This window comes from Trichomycterus rosablanca, chromosome 4 (assembly GCF_030014385.1).
Source record: "Trichomycterus rosablanca isolate fTriRos1 chromosome 4, fTriRos1.hap1, whole genome shotgun sequence".
NCBI lineage: Eukaryota > Metazoa > Chordata > Actinopteri > Siluriformes > Trichomycteridae > Trichomycterus > Trichomycterus rosablanca.
Window position 1 is genome coordinate 39,943,842 of NC_085991.1, and position 16,790 is coordinate 39,960,631.

At 40.6% G+C, this 16,790-nt stretch overlaps 1 protein-coding gene across 9 annotated transcripts in view; it reads right to left on the minus strand.

Moving 5' to 3' along the window:
- Positions 1–4,594: 4,594 nt before the first annotated feature.
- The window catches only part of nlgn2a (neuroligin 2a), a 211,983-nt gene continuing 199,787 nt past the window's right edge, over positions 4,595–16,790 (minus strand). For all 9 annotated transcript variants that reach the window (XM_062994298.1, XM_062994297.1, XM_062994302.1 and 6 more), the window contains 4 exons: positions 15,203–15,468; positions 12,659–12,818; positions 6,894–7,260; positions 4,595–5,399 (listed from right to left, as the gene is read on the minus strand). In XM_062994298.1, coding sequence (XP_062850368.1) covers positions 4,595–5,399; positions 6,894–7,260; positions 12,659–12,818; positions 15,203–15,468 — 1,598 coding nt within the window. The remainder of the gene's footprint in view (positions 5,400–6,893; positions 7,261–12,658; positions 12,819–15,202; positions 15,469–16,790) is intronic.

Sequence of the window (16,790 nt, forward strand, 5' to 3'; positions counted from 1 at the left end):
TAGTGCCTATGGGTGTGTTCGAAAACCTAGTGAGCTCTCTACATAGACAGCATTTTACATCATCCTATGCGTGCTCCCAAGAAGAAGGCTGTTCGAAATCCTAGATGCCTTGATATGCTTACTACTAAGGCACCTTAAATCTGAATGCTATTTCGATAGAATAACGAGGGAGCATCCGATGCTGCCTTATGCCAAGTTCACACTACACGACTTTCCAAGTCATCAGGTCGCTGTACAGTTCACACTACACGACTGGATCTCTTGTAATCGAGAGTCTTTCAAGTCGGTGTGTATTTCACACTACACAACTGATTGGCAATAGGGGGTTTCACACTACACCATCTGTCACCAACTGGCGAGCTTCTCTGGTCTCCCAAACTACGTTTTGTCATGAAAACAAACGCGAGAAGTGATGAGGGGTTTAATGATACCACGTCAAAAAATGCACGTCAACAAGTAGCGAGAAATCAAAGTGTGTGCGCTGATGTGCAGCGTAAAATCAAGGAGAAAAATAAATGAATCTGAGTGGATTTGGCTAACTGAACAGCATGGATTGTTCTATAGTGAGTTGGAGGTTAATAAATATTTTTTGCAATGCAGCGTTGGTGTATGTCAGAAATACTGTAAAACCTGTGTGTGTGCCGATGTATTCTGATATAAACTATATTATGCTTCTGTCCCACCTTTTTACAACTCCTCCCCTGCGTTTCCCCTCACCCCATATCTTGCGTTCTCATTGGCGGTTCGACATAGCACTCATTGCCAGTTGGGCAACTCGGATCCAGATATCTGACATGCTAGAAATCTCGAGCGCTCGGCGAGCCGCTCAGATCGAGTTGTTGAATAGTTCACACATAGCGATTGAGAGCCGAGTTTCGATGGCTGAGCAAACACCGAGTTACTCCCAAGCCGCAAATCTAACGCCGACCAGTCGGCGAGCGAAAATCAGGGCAAAAGTTGTGTAGTGTGAACTAGGCATTAGCAGTGAAGGCAATCCCAGCATTCCGTGCGGCACAACTTTTCTCACAGAAAAATAAAAAACATGGCGGACGGTGCGGCTGAGTTATTGTCAAACGTAAATAAATTATTATTGATTTTTAATTTATATAAACGTGTACAAGTGTATTTATGTGCAAATTCGGGCTTGTCAGCAATTTAACCGTTATCGGTACACGGAGAGAGATGTTAGTTGAGGTGCTAGCGTGTTGTGCCACCCCATCCCATTGATTTGAATTGCATGATGCTAACTGTGTTAGCTTAGTAAGCGAAAACTGATGGAATCGCTGTCTGAGTAGTGCCTTATAACTCAATGACTTATAAGAATCCTCTCTATGCCTGCCTATGTAAGCAGTAAGACAGCAAGGCAGCTCACTAGGTCTTCGAACACACCCTGTGTTAACATTTTGGATGGTAAAAAATGTTTACTGGTGGATAACTTAAGACTTGAGCCTGTTGTCTTGCTCACAAAGTTCATTCACTCTGAAAACAAACGAACAAAACGAACAAGAAACCGAATATTTACAAATATTTAGTTTGTTCTTACACTCAAAATTTACAGTTATGTTCTTTTTGCCTTATACATTTTTGTGGCTCGCATACCTTCTCAGAATCATTAGGACCTGCGTCTCTAATGTTAAACACAATGTCGTCCTCTAGTGGTTCAGCATACAAAGAGACAAAAATAAAAGAAAGGAGTTCATGTTTCTTCTTGTTGTATGCACACCCCCGTCCACATTAGGTAAGTTCAAACTTAGCTAAGTAAGAACCATAGATAGTCAAGTGGGAACAATGATCCAACTCTTAATCACTGTTTACAATAGTTTCTCCACGGTATGGTCTACTCCTTTTTCTTGGTGGTTGTGCGCCTCCAAGGTTTGATGTTCATGTTGTCCATCATACTGGATCACCAGTATGATAATTCAGATCAGACTTCTTTATGTTACAATGCACCGTGCAGCCAATTCCTTCAGGCTTTTAGTGTCAGTAATGTAGAGCAGCTCTGCAGTTTCTCTATGTCTGAGTCTATAGCAAAAATAATACACAGATCCACCCCATCACCCAGTTACTCTCACAGAAACAGGAATCAGACAAAAAACACAAACTGAAGTGACATAGCAATGAATGAATATGAGTTTCTGTTCATATGATGTGTTGTCCCAAGTTTTTATTTGTAGAAATGTTTGTGCATCGGACCTGCGTTCTCTGATGACTAACTAGGTATACCTCGGTCAGTCTTATCTGCTTATCATTGTACTAACAGGGGGAAAAAGAATCAACAAGCAACATGATAAATGCATTCTCAAACTTGTATTTGTCATAACCATAATTATATGACCCCTTGAATTGACAAGCATCTTGGAGAGTTTATTTTTTTTTTTTGTAAAGTTTGTAAGAATCATGGTTTACTGGTTTCATTTGTGCTTGTTGTGCTAACCATATTGGAAAGTAAGTGTGTGGGGTTATACCACAAAATTATGAAATTTATTAAAAATTTGCTTTCAAAATAAATAAATAAATAAATAAATAATAAAAAAACACTTTATGCTAAACAACCTTTCAGTCATTCACCTTACTCTGTCTAGCATATCTGAATGTTATAATAATGTAAGGAAACACAATTAAAAACTAACAGAATCTGGTAAATTGGGACATCTTGCTGTATTTAAAATTTTTTATCTTTAGGAATTTCTCTCCAGTGCAGTTTTGTTTTGAGGCACTACTGATCTTTAATTGCATTTTATCAACCAATTTCTTCTTGTCAAGGTCTCAGTGGATCTAGTTCACCCGGAAACACTGGCTGCAAGTCAAGAACATCTAATGTTCCAATGTGAAGAAAAATGTTAATTCATACATAACAAAGAATGCATTGCTTGCAATTAAGTGACTTACAGATCCTGTTGCTCACAGTTTTACGACTTACAGATCCTGTAGTAGCTGTCTTCAAACAGTTCCTGTTTCCTACCTAAGAAACATCTGTCAACCTGTGAACTTTCCCACTGTCCCACAAGGACATTTGTTACCATGTACTGTATATAAGAGGGACTGTTCCCTTTCTTTGGGTCGCACTGTTCAGGTTTCTATGTGAGGCTTGTCAGTGCGATCCTTCTCTGCAGACAAGAATAAACCTCTTTTATACTTACAATCCAATCTTCAAGGTATTTATTAAAAGGGTTTTTCTACCACACCTATCATGTCTGTGTAGATGCCTGGACGGTCGATCTCAGTGGTGGTGGGCTAGCATAATAAACCGCTGCAGCACCCGAGCACGGCACAGCTGATACTTGCAAATTACATATGCACAGTGCTCAAAGTGGGACAGTACTTACTAGTACGCAGTACCCACACATATACATTTTACTCTTTGGCGTACCTTGACTTTCTTGCACTCCGGCCCTTCTCACAAGGTGCCGGTTGGTTCTCTTTTCTGGCCTCTTCATGTCATGTTCTAGGTGATTCAGAATGACATTGTATAAACTGCATTACCCAGGGGGCACTAAGTGATGTTCACCTGTTTTTGTTCTCTCAACGAGTTTATTACAATAATGCTAGTCTAAGTAACATTCTTTCAGAATGTAAATACGGGTTTTAACAGGACATACAAAGTGAAAATGAGAACAAAAATGACAATTAGCCTGGGTGTTAAAAACAAGCCCAAGCCCTGCTTCACAAGCTGAGGAATAGCTACATATGTTTTTGAGCATGTACACCCAAAATGTATCTAGTAGTTCACTAGTGTACTGAATACTGCCATGGCCAGTGACCAATACATTTCTATCAATAGCACCAATAATGACACGCTGATACTGAAACAACTAATGAAAGGACATGATCAATGATGGTCAAAAGAGAGTGCTATTACATACATAACAAGAGCAAGGCAGGAAAAAATTCAATATGTTAACTACTTTTTTTCCAAGACAGTGCTACCAAGGCTGATGCTGCACTTGTAGATACACACACAGTTATATATATACAAGAAGAACGAGCATCCACCAACAAAGAGAACATAAAGTTATGAGAGAGCAAGCAGGTTGGCACTTGTAACTTCCTTTCAGTTTTAGATTGCAGTTTAGCTCTCATTTTTTATCTTGTTGAAGGGGTACGCAAGTAATTGACACCAAGATTGCTGGTAGAAAGAACATGGTTTGTCACGTGTCATTTGTTTACTACACATACATGTATTTCTTTTGTATAAAAAGACTTTCCTGTGCATAACACAGGGTCTGAGCAGATTTTGGACAGTGCTCAGCACTGAAGGACAGAGTATGTGGGGCAATGGAGGGAGAGGAAAAACAAGAAAGAGAAAAACAGATAGGATGAAGCAGTCCTCGTCTTGTTTCATCATAGACAACCAACCATCCATGGAAATATAACTTCATCTCATGGTCCATTCCACTTGGGAACTATAAAGCAACCATTAATGAATAAACATCTCTGACAATTGTCTCACAGTGACATTTAAAAAGATGATTCCAACAACTCAAGCAGTAACAGCTTTTTCCTGTTTGTGTCCACAAGTGCACCACTAGGAGGCATTGCTGTACTTCTTGACCAGTGAGTAGAAGCGAAAAGGCTGGGGTGAACATGGGTAGTACTATACACGAGTGGTGGAGTGCTGGTGAGGCAGCGTGTTGTTGTGCCCAGTGGTGGACGGAAAGGCGCTGAAGGCATGGAGCTGCTGCATGCTCGCAATGCTGCTGGGGATCATCGTGATGGTGTTGGGCGTCATCAGAGGGACATCATCAGGTGCCCTCCGCAGTGCCAGCGTGTAATCTGGTGGACATGCTGGTCGGAGAGGCTCCACATCATGCTGCTCAGAGCACTTCATCTGCAGTGACATGAGCTCTTCTTCCTGGCTGTGTGCCAGGTCGTTTGCAGGCACACCACGCTGCGGGGATAGGCGGTGACGCCGCGTTTCATGTCTCCGGTCTCGTTTGTAGTATAGTGCAGCAAATGCCAAGATGTTCAGGAATAGTAGGGATGCACCCACCGCTACCGTGACACTCAACTCAGTGGAGTAATCTCTGGTGTCACCCGGAAATGGAGAGAAACGTGGTCGCTCTGAGCCTTCAGGGTCCGACTCTGGAGGAAAGGTGGGGTAAGGTGGGCGAGTGACACGGGCACCAGGGCTCGTCCAGTGTGGAGGCCTTGTAGTGCCCTGGGGTAAACGGGTGGTACTTGAGCTTAGCAGCTGTTCATGCAGGTTGTGCAGATGAGGCACCAGTTCAAGCCAGAAGGCCACCTTGTTGGCGCGGTAGTTGTCACGGATGCGTGGCTTCAGACCGATGTGCAGGTACTGCTTATCTTTTGAGTTAAACTTGGTCCAGATGACTTCCTCAAAGCGATTTGGCTTTGTATGGATGAACTTGGTGTCCTGGGGGACTGGTAAGTTAGGGTCCCTAAAGAAAATAGGAGTAATTATTAGAAGCTTGTTTCATGCAGCCTTAAATATATTTTGTTTTTGAGCAAATACAATAGATAGATATAGTTGTCAAAAATCATACATAGCATAAATCACACATACTAGTAAGTAAAGAGTTTCAATAAATTCTGCTACTGTTCTTTGAATTCTTTTATAAGTTTATACTGGGGATTTGGCAAAATATGGCAAAACATACTGGGTCAATTTCTTGTTAGTGATTATGATTAACTAGAGCTGGTGACCTTAGATTGCCCATATAAGCAGAGCTAGTTTGACTCATTAAAAAGTACATGGAACAGTGGTTCCCTGCGTAGATCAGAAAGAAAACCCAAACTGACACACACACACACACACACACACACACACACAAACACACACACACATATATACAGTATATATTGTTAACTCACTTGAAAGAGGCATATATATATATATATATAAAACAGAGTTCTTACACAGTGTTTGAAGACCCCACCCACATAGCCTGGTTATCCCGTCCTAGCAGAGACGTGTCTGCTGCAGGCACTGCCAATTATGCCCACTATATGGCGCCCAGCCGACCGGTGGCAACACAGAGTTCTGAACCGAGGAGTTCAGAATCTCAGCGCTGGTCTGAATTTATATTTTTGACAGAATAGTTAACTCACTTGAAATAAAGAAGTTAACTTTGAGGAAGTTGTTTGGACAGATATGTATGTGTGTCTATTATCCAGGCATAGCTAAAGAGCATTTTCAGAAATAAACAAAATCCTAATACAACACCAAACTTATTTTTTAATTCTGTGTAATGAAATTTGGAAAGGATTTCAAAAAATGTCTTTGGAGGGTATCTGTGGGAGTGGCCATACAAGGACCATTTGGCTCGGCTCGGCTTGGCTTGGCTCAGTGAGATTGGAGTCAGGACTCCAATGTGCAGCTCCTTAATACCAAACTTGTCAAAACATGGCTTTATGTATCTTACGGTCAAGCCCTGTGGCACAGTCGTGCTGGAATAGGTGCAAGTATATAATTTAATGTAATTTTATTTTATACACCTGTTAGCAACAGGTGTGGCTGAAACACCTCAATTATTAGGAGGGATGCCCACATACCGTAGTATGTAGCTTCAAAAAAGACGGTCAATAAGAATGCCACTGTCATATCTAGCAAGGTCATACTGCTTAATTTTTTAGTTAGTTTTGACAAGTTGCTTGCTGCAAACTGTCAAAACTTCCTTGTTTTTCATCAGATAGAGCCACACTTCATTCTTCTGTTTGTATTGGTTTATTAGTGCCAGACTCCCTGATTTGCTAAAAAGGGTTGACTGTGGAAAGGTTGCTGTGCTTTGTACATCATACAATATGTAGGTCCAGCAAAGTTTCCCACGTACACAAAAAGTGTCCCAATAATTGTTGGCACAGCCAGTAAAAATGTATATGAAATTGTAATAGAAATACACTCTGTATTGTTATCTAATCGTGGAGAAACGTACCCAGTCTTGGCAAAGTTTGTCCAGTAGGTCATGACCACTGCACTGAGCATGACATCATTTTTGGAGAAGTTGCATGGAAACAGGTCTGTTGCTCCGATCATGGGCACACCGAACACGTACGGGATCTCATCTCCATGCGCGGCATCTGCCCATTCTGGCCGTGTCTCTGTCTGGCAGTGGTGATAGAACGTGTAGAAATACACTGGAGACTGGTAATCTGCATGCAGCTTAGCAGTGGCCACAGCTGGAGCGACCCACTGGTGGTCTGTGAATAGTGCCAGCAGAGTCTTTCGGCGCATTTCCCCATTATCACGATCTGCCCAGTCCGTGTACATAAACTTGATAGTCTCTCTTAGAATATCTTTGCCTCGAAAAAAATTAAGGAAGCAAAATAAGAATGATAAAGAGAATACATATGAAAAGAAAGAGGACATACACACCCAACACCCAAACCCTGCTGTTCAAATGTAATTCCTTCTAAAAATACAGTATTTAATCTATAGCAAATCGCCAGATACCTGGGGGTTATTTTCTAGTTTCACGGAAAGTGGTGGTGCTTCACAGCTCTATGGTCCCTGGTTTGATCCTAATCTCTGGTTATTGTAATTGAGTTTTCTTCTACGGATATACTGGATATACTGTACTCTTGAAAACATGAGCTGCTATGCTGTCAATCTTCAATTCTTATCAATTCTTAATTTATTACCAATTTCTAACCCTTTTTTTCCAATGATAATATGAACAAAATTTACCATTAGCTTATACAAATGCAATTAAACCAATAGGCCAGTTACACTGAACGTACACTGATCAGTCATAACACAAACCACCTCCTTGTTTCTACACTCACTGTCCATTTTATCAGCTCCACTTTATCATATAGAAGCACTTTGAAGTTCTACAATTACTGACTGTACTTCATCTGTTTCTCTGCAAGCTTTGTTAGCCCCCTTTCATGCTGTCCATGTCAGGACTCTCCCAGGACCACCATTAGTAGGTATTATTTGGGTGGTGGATCATTCTCAGCACTGCAGTGACACTGACATGGTGGTGGTGTGTTAGTGTGTGTTATGCTGGTATGAGTGGATAAGACACAGCAGCGCACATACCAGCACAAAACACACTAACACACCACCACCATGTCAGTGTCACTGCAGTGTTAAGAATCATCCACCACCTAAATAATACCTGCTCTGTGGTGGTCCTGTGGGGGTCCTGATAATTGGAAAACAGGGTGAAAGCAGGCTAAAAAAGTATGTGGAGAGATAGATGGACTACAGTCAGTAATTGTAGAACTAAAAAGTGCTCCTTTCAGACATCCCAGGTTGCAAAAACTCTTTTCAGGGAGGTACCCCCGGACCCCGACCCCCCAAGCCCAAAAAACAAAAAAACAAAAAAGGTAAAAAACCTCTCGCACACAACAAAGGATATTGGTGATAACAGAACTTTTAGGAGCGGCTAACTGAGCTACTAAGCTAACTGTTCGCATCACAAACACATTAATGTGTACTACATAGTGCACTATATAGTGTGAATGATAATAGATTTATGTTTCCTACATAGTGCACTAGATTGTATATCAGATCACGGATTTATTTTCCCTACATAGTGCACTAGATAGTGTACTAGATAATAGACTTATGTTTCTTACATAATGCTTTAGGTAGCGTATTAGTTAACGGATTTAGGTTCCCTACATAATGCACTAAATTGTATATCAGATAACGGATTTATGTTCCCTACATAGTGCACTAGATAGTATTTTAGATATGAATTTATGTTCCCTACGTAGTGCACCAGATAGTGAATTAGACAATTGGTTTATGTTCCCTACACAGTGCACTAGATTGTATATCAGATCACAGATTTATGTTCCCTACATAGTGCACTAGATAGTGTATTAGATAACGCATTCATGTTCACTACATAGTGCACTAGAAAGTATAACTAGGTGATGATTTGTGTTCCTTACATAGTGCACTAGATAGTGTATTACATAATTAATTATGTTCCCTACATAGTGCACTAAATTGTATATCAGATAACGGATTTACACTACCGCTCAAAAGTTTGGGATCACTTGCAAATTTCCCTCTTTTCCAAAGAAAAACACATTTTCATGCAATTCACAAACAATTTAGTCCATTACACAATTATTTTAAATGTATCAGATGATTTTTGAAGAATGAAAATGTTTGCATTAAAGCCTATTTTTGTATAGAGGCCTATTTTGCATATAGTCCTATTATCAGCCATTCTTAGTCCTCTGCCTCAATCTCCTGGTTTGGCTGCCAATCCAAATTAAGAATGTTATTAGGCTAATTGATTGTTAGGAAACCCTTTTTTAATTTTGTTGCACAGCTGAAAAACGTTATACTAATAAGGGAGCATAAAAGGGAGCACAACATTCTAGGTTAGTTTAGTATCTGAAGCATCAGCAGTTGTTGGCTTGCTTACTGGCTCAAAATGGCCAGAAAGAAACAATTTTCTTTAGAGACTCGTCAGTCTATTGTTGTGTTAAGAATGGAAGGCTACTCAATGCGAGATATTGCAAAGAAACTTAAAATATCTTACCATGCTGTTAACTACTCCCTTCAGAGAGTAGCACAAACTGGCTCTAATAAGGACAGAAAAAAGAGTGGGAGGCCCCGATGCACAACTGTACAAGAAAATAAACGTCTTAGACTGTGCAGTTTGAGACAAAGATGCCTCACAGGTTGTCAACTGACAGCTGCACTAAATGGAGCCCGTCAAACACCAGTGTCAGCATCAACGGTGAAGAGGTGACTTCAGGATGCTGGACTTCATGGCAGAATTGGCAAGAAAAAGCCATACCTCACACTGGCCAATAAAAAGAAAAGACTGCGATGGGCCAAAGAGAAAAGACATTGGACACTGGAAGATTGGAAGAAGGTGTTGTGGACAGATGAGTCCAAGTTTGAGGTCTTTGGATCAAACAGAATAACATTTGTGAGGCACAGGAACAATGAAAAGATGCAAGACCAATGCTTAATGCCAGCTGTCAAGCATGGTGGAGGCAGCGTGATGGTCTGGGGATGCTTTGAAGGTGGTAAAATAGGAGATTTATATAGAGTGAATGGGATTTTGAAGAAGGAAGGCTACCACAAGACATTGCAACGCCATGCCATACCCTGTGGACAGCACTTGATTGGAGCCAATTTCATCCTACAACAGGATAATTACCCCAAAACACACCTCCAAAATGTGTCAGCAATATTTAAGAAATAAGAAGTCAGCCAGAATTTTGACTGTAATGGAGTGGCCAGCACAGTCTCCGGATCTGAACCCTATTGAGCTGTTGTGGGAGCAGCTGGACTGTATGGTACGGAGGAAACCTGCATCAAGCCAATCCATGTCATGGGAGATGCACCAGGAAGTATGGGGTGAAATCCTCGAAAATTGACAGCTAGAATGCCTAAGGTCTGCCAGGCTGTAATTGCTGCAAAAGGTGGCTTTTGTTGATAAAGGCTAAATTTGAAGTACACAGTCATCATTTCCATCAAAATAAATTTTTTTTACTTAGACAATGTCTGCATGTCCTGTTTATTAGCTATATTTCCTAATCTCATGTGTGTTTTCATTGAAAACAAGAAAATTTCACAGTGATTCCAAACTTTTGAGCGGTAGTGTATGTTCCCTACATAGTGCACTAGACAGTAGGGCTGCAACGATTAGTCAACATAATCGATAACGTCGACTATAAAAATTTGTCGATGTGTAATTTCATTGTCGAAGCATCGTTATTATTGCAACGCACTAAAGGAACTGCAGGGGGCGCAGCATCGCTTCCATGGCGCAGCGGGGAGTTTATGAAGACAGAGAGGCAAAGATAAAGAGACCGAAACTTTCTAAAGTATTTCAGCCAAAATAACCCAAAGAAACGAGCTGAACGCAGACACTGCAGAGCAGAGTTGTCGTTTCACGCCAGCAACACGGTGATGCATGAGCATCTGAAACGCGAGCACCCTGCAGCCGTGATGACCAGCGTTATTCAGGACAGGTAAGGTTTTACACCGCTTCATTCTTTAACCAATGTACTGTAGCTAATGTTTGTTAATGTTAGAGTACCTGTCGGAAAACTTCCTAAGAGATCGCTATTTTTTAGGTTTGATAGCTAAGCTAACGCATTAAGTGCAATAGTTAATCAGTGATTTATTAGGAGTAACGTTATATAAATTAACGTTATACCCTAACGTTATTTTTTGCTCATGTTAATGAGAGCATTCATTCTAAATAATAAGCGTTCTCCACTTAATGATAGCTAGTTAGCTCAGCAGATAATTCAGTTAAGATATTTAACCTGTTATGATTTAGTTGGCATAGCCAGTACACTATTTGTAATAAACTATGATACATAGCCTTCAGTTTGTGATAATTAATACAGCTTTCTCTTTTGCTCTTTCTATTAATAGCACTAAGCAATGGAGTGTGGATGAGAAGAGAAGAGGTTCATGCACCCCTCAGATGGCTGAGGTCTTCACAGACAGCATTCACATGTTTCTCAACGACATGTTATATATGTTTTTGACTTCCAGAGTGATAACTTCTGAAACATAACAGCTTCTAATGCTGTCCAAAGCTTTCTTATTTAACTGATTTTTGTTATTGTGATTGCGTATTAATGTTTCAAATATATTTGATTAAACTATCAAGCTTAAGTTTCAAATTCATGTTTCATGGGTCATTGTTTTAATTTGATATTGGACCTTAAATAACATAACAGAGTTTTGTTATGTTAAGGCAGAGATGGAGGGTATGACATAAATAGTCGTTGACTAGTCGACTAATCGAAAAAATAATTGTCAGATTAGTCGACTACTAAAATAATCGTTAGTTGCAGCCCTACTAGACAGTATAGTAGACAATTGATTTATGTTCCCTACACAGTGCGCTAGATTGTATATCATAACGGATTTAATACGCGATCGGGGAAAAAGTCTGTGTCGCCTGTGTGCACGTTTGTGTCGCTCTTGGCCGCTCGTTCGAGATTCCAGGAGATTTTATCTGACTTGCGGGCATCAGAGAGCCGCTGTGTATATGCGGGAGACTCCTGGAACTTCCGGGAGACTTGGGATGTCTGTCCTTTATGGTAAGTGGAGCTGATAAAATGGACAGTGAGTGTAGAAACAAGGAGGTGGTTTTAATGTTATGGCTGATCGGTGTATCAGCAAATACAACACTGAGCTGTTCAGTCAAATAATGTGACTTTTTTGCAGCAACCTAATTTAAATACAATTAATAAAAATTAACAAATAATGTAATAGGGATATTGGTATACTGTTTTAACACAAAGGTTATCCAAATATCAGGAACATCTCAAAAACCCAGCACATCTCTACTTAAATATTAATATTTACATTTGCTTTCCCATTTATATGATTTGGGACCTGGTGGTTTCATGACCTGCAATAAAGACTTCCTAAATAAAAAATTCTACCCAGCCACTCATAACTCCTTAAAATTCAACTGGCTCCCTGAATGCTGAGATAAGCAGCCCTGAACACTGTCCCACAAATTCGTTTTCCCACAAAGCTGAGAGATAGTTCACTAATGTCCTCTAATGGCAGGTTTTTGCAATTACAGCTCAGCTTTAGTGCAGGAGCTGGACAGGAAGATATGAGGTGTGAGATAGCTCATGGGTGGTGTGAGATAGCAAAATGTATTGTTTGCTATTCGACAAACAAACCTGATTGGATTTTTATAATACCTATATTTACAAATACCTAGGGCCTGATGATGCTCACCTTCAGGGTATCCATAGAGGTTGTCCACAAAGTTGGAGATAGTGTAATCAAAAGCTGCTGCTGAAATTCCCTCCTCGCTCTCTGAGCCACTATCATCTACAAACTTCAGCCCCTCACCTTGGTTCACACCAATCAACAGGTCATAGTTCAGGAACTCCCCCTGATGGAGACAATGTTCAAGTTAAAGTACAGCATTTGTTAAAAAATCAGAAACTGTTGTACACTTTTCTACTACAAAATAAAAATGTTTTATTGTTTGCTTTAGCTTAATCAACATACACACAAAGTAGCTGTTTTTTCCTATAACATGTTAAGGTGAAATAGAAATGTTTCCCCCTAAAAACATGAAGCCATTTAAGTTTTTCTTCAAGTCTTGAGTAATGTAGTTTCAAGTTGAAAATTCCTATTCCAAACTGTTGCCAGACGTGTTTATACACCTTATCTGCTCATACATAAGTATTTTTTATTTTCTATTTTCCCCCACTGTTCCCCCCAATTTCTTCCCCCTAATCTAGTCGTGTCCAATTACCCTGAATGCGTCCTCTATACTAATTCGACCCTTCACCGAGGACTCCTCTCAACTGACATACGCCCCCTCCGGCACGTACAGTCAGTAATTTCACCTGCATGAGTCGAGTTCATACACTGACGTGCACTGTGTATGGAGGGACACACCCCCATCAGCATTATTCCTCAGCCCTGTGCAGGCGCCATCAGTCACCAGTTATGAGGACCTACGATCCGACTTTCTTACCCTCTAACCCTGAACAACAGCCAATCGTTGTTCATGCTGCCGCCCAGCCCAGTCGGAAAGGCAGAGCTGAGATTCGATACGATGTATTCGAAACCCCAAGTCCGGTGCGCTAGCGTACTTTACCATTGCGCCATGTGAGCGGCATACATACATAAGTATGTTTGTCTCTTATTCTGTTTTGGGTTTAAGTGAGACAGGACCCCATTTCAGAATATATTAGCATGTGTTACAGAGGTTTTTAAGTCTGGGTAAAGTCCTCAGTACCAGTCTTAAGTGCAGTTTTAAACAGGAAACTTCTCTACAGTGTTTAATAAAAAAACAGAATGACTTTTTGACAGAGTAAGGAAGACAATAAGTTATTTAAATTTATCTAACTAACAAATGTATGAAGGAAAAAACCCTATTGTTTTTAAAAAAATATTATATTTATGCATTTTCTCCCCTTTTTCTCCCTTTTAGCTCGTCCAGTTGCCTGATTGCATCATGCTTCCTCTCCACCAATGCCGATCCCTGCTCTGATTGAGGAGAACAAAGCTAACCCACACCCCCCCTCCCACCCATATCTGAACAACAGGCCAATCGTTGTTCATGTGGCCGCTCAGCCTAGCCGGCAGGCAGAACTGAGGTTCGATACGATGTATTCGAGATCCCAGCTCTGGTTCCAGTGTGTGTTTTTACAGCTGCACCACTTGAGCAGCCCAAACCCTATTGTTTTTAATGATCAATTGTGTTTTGTTTAAATAAACAAATTTAAACAAACTGATGCCTGCAACACTCTCAAAGAAGTTGGGACAAAGGCATGTTTACCACTTTAACATAACTTTTACTATCTATGACAGTTTTTAATCATTTGGGAACTGATAATACTAAATGTTGCAGTTTTGAGGTAGAATTTTTAACCCACTCTTGCTTGATATGGGCAAGCTGTAGCCTAGTGGTTAAGGTACTGGACTAGTAATCAGAAGGTCACTGATTTAAGCCCCACCACTGCCAGGTTGCTGCTGCTGGGCCCTTGAGCAAGGCTCTTAACCCTCAATTGCTCAGACTGTATACTGTAATGTAAGTCGCTTTGGATAAAGGCGTCTGCTAAATGCCAAAAATGTAATGTAAATGTAAATTATATGAGACTTCAGTTGTTCAACAGTCTGTGATTGCTGTTGTCTGATTCTCTTTTTCATGATTGCCATTCATTCATAATAGGATGCAGATCTTGACTGCAGGAAGGCCAGTCTAGCACACACCCTCAGTGTCTATGAAGCCACACTGTTGTAGTGTGTGCAGAACGAGGCCTGGCACTGTCTGAAATAATCATGGACCTATGCTGTGGGTGCTGATGCACCCCATACCATAATACATGTTGGCTTTTGCACCTAACACATTTGTCACAGGCTTCATCAGGTCATCCTGTAAGTCTTGTGAAGTAACAGGGTTTTTTATTCACTGTCCCAATGAGATTGCTAAGGACAAAATTCTGGGCTTTCTACCAAGGCCAGGCAGGTTTGCTGCTACGCCTTAAGTTTGGAATTACCTGACAAAACTCTTAACGTTTTTGGTGCAATGAAATGATCTACTCTTTTAGCTTTTGCTACAGCTCCTTAGTTTTCAGCATGGTTGCAAAACACCTTGAACACTTGAATCTCTGGGTGGTGTTTATACAGGTTAAGCAAATTAACAGTGGTTATTGAGTTCAAAATGGATTCATCATGTTCTAAACCAGCTTCAGGTCATACAGACTAGCACTTATCAGATGAAAGCTGTAACTGGGGAATCATTATACAATGTATACTAACCTGCTGCATAAGGATCTCAGGATCATCAGGGACCACATCTCCATCCACCACTGGGCCAAAGGCAACATGGTAGCGTGCCGGCTGAATGTCCTGATCCACCAGCTCCCTGAAACTTTTTTTCCTTAGGCAGTCTACCAGATCGGCCGTCTCAGTGTATGAGCAGCCCACCTTCCTCGCCAGGATCTTTGTGTACTTTAGTGGCTGATAATTAATAGACCAACTGGAGATCGCTGATCCGCTCTGGGCGATGGCTCTTTGGAAGAGACCTGCATGAGACAACACACGATATTAGCCATAAGGTGTCAGTATTTGACATTCTGCAGGTTCACACAGTGATGTGCTATAAAAAATTCATGGCTGAGCTGATACGCATGGCCCTTTATCAAGAATAGTTAACGAGGCTTCTTTTACAAGGGCATTTTTGCATGCCTATTGCCAGTCTATTGTGACTGTGATTTAAGATCAATGCTTTTTTTTTTCTTAAATGACCGAAATTAAACTAAACAGTTTGTCAGACTGTCTGTTTAACTGAGACATGGCTTTGTTGGAGTATAATCCATTAAAATCTGTCCAGCTGTGGCCTAAATTTTTAAATGCACGATGATGAATCATGTCTATCTGCGCACTGGTATCTATTCTTTAAACAAATACCAATAGCTTGTTGGACATCCCATTTTAAACACAAGTGGTATTAAATCAGAGTGACCTTCATGTGATCTTTTCAGCTATAACAACACTCCACTCCTCCACTCTTCAGCCACTCCTTTAAGAAGGCTTCTCACAAGACTGTGAAGTATGTCTGTTGGAATTTGTGGCCATTCAGTCAAAAGAGCATTGTTATGGCTGGGCACTGATGCTGGTCAAGTAATAAGCATAGGTCAAGCATAGCATACCTGGTAATACATTTTTGTTTGTTTATTAGGACTTTAATGTCATGTTTTACACTTTGGTTATATTCATGACAGGACAGGTAGTTACTCACTACACAAGGTTCATCAGTTCACACAAGGTTATATCGAACACTCTCTAATTCACCTCACCTGTATGTCTTTGGACTGTGGGAGGAAACCGGAGCACCCGCAGTAAACCCACGCAGACACGGGGAGAACATGCAAACTCCACACAGAAAGGACCCGGACCGTCCCACCTGGGGATCGAACCCAAGACCTTCCTGCTGTGAGGCAACAGTGCTACCCACTTAGCCACCGTGCCGCCCACCTAGTAATAAATAAACCTATTTCTGCCATGTTGGACTTCAAAACAAACAATTCAAAAATCTGATAGCTAATCTCAATAACAACTGCAATGTACGGACTACCAGAGGACAATTAAGCCATGAACAATAAAAACACAATAGTCTAACTAGTTCATCAGCTTTGTCCTGTTTTGTTTGTTGTTGTTTAAACTGGGAAATGAGAATACACAGCATTTATTACTGGCACAGCATTTATCACTGGCACAGCATTTATTACTGTTTAGGCATGCCTAAACATGATTCTCCATGAAAACTTTTAAACTAAAAAATTGTGTATGCTTGGTATTAGATTTAATTTTAAAAAATAATTACGTTGGCTTGAGGGTGTTTTAT